Source organism: Hordeum vulgare, chromosome 6H (assembly GCF_904849725.1).
Source record: "Hordeum vulgare subsp. vulgare chromosome 6H, MorexV3_pseudomolecules_assembly, whole genome shotgun sequence".
Classification (NCBI taxonomy): Eukaryota; Viridiplantae; Streptophyta; class Magnoliopsida; order Poales; family Poaceae; genus Hordeum; species Hordeum vulgare.
The window spans coordinates 421,298,270-421,302,120 of record NC_058523.1 but is presented as its reverse complement, the minus strand read 5'-3'; the positions used below and the strand labels follow the sequence as shown (position 1 = coordinate 421,302,120).

The window sequence follows — 3,851 nt, the reverse complement described above, 5'->3', positions numbered from 1 at the left end:
TTGATTAACTGAAAAAAGGAGGGCTTTTTTTGCAAAACGTCCACGACGGGTTTTTTCGACAGAAGCAATAGCCTCTTTATTATTAGGTAAAGAGGTAAAGATACAACACCTATTGGAGATGCTCTAACTGATTAAAGAAATTCTGTACTACCGCAGCGGGCGCGTGCGGTTAACAAAAAGTAGGGATGCCGATCATAAGCCAAGACCACAAGGTCCCTATTATCGGAGACGATCCTATAATTAGCGCAGAGTTACTAAAAACAGGAGCATGCATGTTTTCTGGGCCAAAAAAGTAGATACACACTGCAAAACTCTTTTTTAAGCACCCTATTTTTGACTGAACCTGTCATTTACGAAACCCTAACCGCCTAACACGATTTTCCAGCAGAAATGCCATCTTTTTCCCCTTTTAATTCGGCATCAGATCCGAGTCCATCGACAATCACGCCCAGCAATGGTCAGCCCGCGATCACCACCAACAGGCCTGACCACGATCCCGTTCTCCCTGGCACGTACGCGGTGGCGTGCAGAGGAGAGGGGAGGGCTCGAACTGGGAGCTACAAAGACGCTCGGGTCTACCTACGTTACGGGCGCGCGGGATATGATGGATCGGCGATGCCGCGGATTCCGCGCGCGCGCGGGGGGTGGAAGGCCTTCCTTCCTTCCCCCCACCACCAACACCAACGACCGGATCGGCCGTGGCTCGCCGATGGATCGCGGTCGCGCTATATTGGCGTAGCGCGGAGGCAGCGTTGGCTGGCTCCCACCCCGGCCCCGTATACGATGATAACATGGGATCGGCGAGGCGGCTGCCGCTTCTCCTCGTCCCGCTCCCGCATCCGCATGGAGGAGGAGGCCGCCCCCGCTATAAGTACCCAGGGCTCCCACCCCCGCCCACGCGCGCGCGCGGCTCCCAGAACCAGGCGACGAGACGATCCAAGGCCCCCGGACGCGAGGGCGCCCCTCCTCGATCGATCGCCAGGTGAGCTCTCTCGTTCCGACGCGCGTCTAGGGTTTAATTAGGTCTCTTCCTGTTTCGCCGATCGATCCGAATTTCTCGCCGGATCGATCGATCGCTGCCCGGAAAACGTCCTCTGGATCGTTTCCTTTCAGCAGGCGGCCGGGGATCTTTCCTTCGCCACAACAAATCCGTTTCCTTTTCTCCAGCCAGAGACGATGATCGTCTGCATGCGGCCTTTCTTTTCTTGCGGATTGCTTGCATGCGATCTTGTTTCTTCTTGCTCAACGCGATCAATGATTTTTTTTCGATTTGTCATCGATTTTAACACCTTGTGCGGCCGTCCCTGTGTAGGCATTGTTACTCTCAGTCTCGCACGACAAGATCGCCGAGGAGATGTCGGGTTATGATGACGACAACGAAACCAACGTAAGATCAATCTCTCTCTCTATCTCTCTCTATTGGTACAATCAATAATTTCTCCCTTCATTCATTATTGGAGATCGTGGCGCGAATTCACAACCACGAGCCAGTGCTGATTTGCGGAATTAGCACTTTCGATAGCAGATTTCAGCCTTTATAATTCTAACCTAACCGATGCTATTTATCGCAAACACATATGTGCATCCAGCTAGTGGAGGACGAGTACGACGACCTTGATGATTTTATCGTGGGAAGCGATGATGAGGGCGACAATGTAGCCGAGGAGGAGGAGGACGAGCTGCCTGAGGCTGAGGAGGTAGAAGCCGAAGAAGAGTATGAGGAGGAAGAAGAGGAAGAGCCGCCTGTTGGCACGCAGGAAATCCTTTCCTTCAGGGAGCAATTAAAGGCCAAATTAAGAAAACAACATCAGTCTAGCGGCGCCGATGCCGACGGGAACCCTAGCTGCTCGTCGTCCGATCAACCGTCGGTCAGGTCCAGGTGAGTTTTTGCTTGGTTTCTTGTTTTTAGCATCCGCTTGCAGCTCTTAACGGCTTCAGTAATAACTTGTCACAGATTTGGCACCTTCTTTGGGCCGTCCACGCCGGTACTTGCTCCCCGGCTCATGGAGGCAGGGTGCTCGTCGATGATGAAGGAGAACCAGGACGTGCCATTCAGAGTATGTCCTGCTAAATAAACTCTTTCATCTTGTAGTATCCAACTCTTTGAACTGATTCACGCAAACATAAAAACTGTATGCAGAAACATGCCGCTCCGTCTTCAGCTTCAAAAACGCAGCAAAGTGCAAGCACCCATGAGCAGAAACCCAAGATCGTACCTCAGGTTTTAAGGGTTTCAGTTGACATTACCAGATTGTTATGATTTTGAAATGTGAATGATAATTTGAAGGTTTGGCATTTGTAGGTGAAACGTAAGGTTGACACCCTTCGCGAGAACAGGGACTACTCGAACCTGTTCTCGGACGATGCCGATACACCTCCCCTAACAAAAGAAGACGCAGAAAAGAAGCCTGTCATGGACCCAAAATCTGGTTAGTATGATAAACACGATAGCTCTTTCCATAGCCATAATTCGTGTAGGTGAAATGCTTAATTCTTTTGACATTGTATGGTAGATGTCCAAGCTCATCGGATGAAAGCAATGCAATCTACTGCAAGAAACAACAAGGTGCCCACAAGCCATACTGCCAGACCATCAAAAGACCATGGATCCATCCAGAGGCGCGTGGAAAACAAGGTCTTCTCTCAGGTGAAGAAGGAGCCACTCCCAAACGGGAGGAAACCGAATGCTTCTGCCAGGAACGGATCCAGATCGGCCAACGGCAAAGCTCGTCCGGGGCTGCAGCCATCCTCCAATGGCCAAAACCCACAGTGCTCGATACAGAGCAAAAGCCCGCAGGTGTTGCCTGCTTCCCAGCGGCAGCAGCAGCGGCCACTGAAACCGCAGGGTCCGAGGCAGCAGAACCATGTCCCACCTTCGCCGCAAGTTCGAAGGACGAATTTGTCAGTGCAGGGCCAGCAGCCTGCGCACAAGGGTTCTGCTCTGCCTCGGGATAGAACAAAATTGGGGCAGAAGCAGCTGGCTCCTTCCTCAAGACCAAAGGTACCTTCTGTTTTTTGCTCTCAGTACCGTCTTTTTAATCCCAGCAATGTGATAACAATTCCTGTCAAGACTACGGAAATGTTACCAACCATTCCGGAACGTGTGTCTGAATCTGTTCCTGCTTGTTTGCAGCCATCTCCAACAAGTGCAGTTTACGGTGACCCTGCAAAGAAAAAGGGTGGAGCGAAGAGGAAAGTCAGTGACGCGGAGAAAGTTCGTCAAATGGTCAGAGATGTGCTCAAGTATGGTTTGCTTATTATCAACCTAGTCTTTGATATTATCATATTATCCTTATTGTTTGGTCACCGACCCTGATCTGGTGAAGTAGTTCTAGCCCACTAGAGATGAAGCTGAGCAATCTGTGTGGCCTTTCTTCGCTGATTGCTGCTACTTTTGTGCTTATGTGCAGCTACGACCCGAACAAGTACTCTCACAAGGATAAAGATGATGATAGCGACATGGAAGCAAATTATGCCAGCATACAGATGGAAGAGAGAAGAAGGTACGTACTTAGCAAATTGCCTTCTTAGCAAAAAGTGCAGGCTAGTTTTCTTTCATTGCTAACGATGGTTTGCCTAAACCTTACTGATTTTTCCCTTGCGTTGTTTGCTTTGAACATCCAGTGCAAAGATTGCAAGAAAAGAGGATGAAGAGGAATATCGCCTACTTCAGGAAGAGGAGCAGCGCCAGCGGGCGAAGAAGAAGAAGCAACGGAAAGAATCGTAGACGATTCCATGGCCGGATTGCATTGCCCTAGTCATATAGTGTGCCCTTTTATAGCTTAATTTCCAGGACATCAAATTCAGAATTGTCGATCATGACTACAAGACGAGACTACACTTTGACTTTT

General features: G+C 49.9%; 1 protein-coding gene across 1 annotated transcript; it reads left to right on the top strand.

Moving 5' to 3' along the window:
- Nucleotides 1-442: 442 nt before the first annotated feature.
- On the top strand, nt 443-3,851 carry LOC123403498 (histone H3.v1-like). Its single transcript, XM_045097428.1, has 10 exons — nt 443-982; nt 1,313-1,387; nt 1,590-1,879; nt 1,955-2,057; nt 2,141-2,221; nt 2,303-2,429; nt 2,514-3,001; nt 3,134-3,243; nt 3,411-3,503; nt 3,625-3,851. The coding sequence occupies exons 2-10, from the start codon at nt 1,355-1,357 to the stop codon at nt 3,725-3,727; spliced, it is 1,428 nt and encodes a 475-aa protein (XP_044953363.1). The 5' UTR covers nt 443-982; nt 1,313-1,354; the 3' UTR covers nt 3,728-3,851.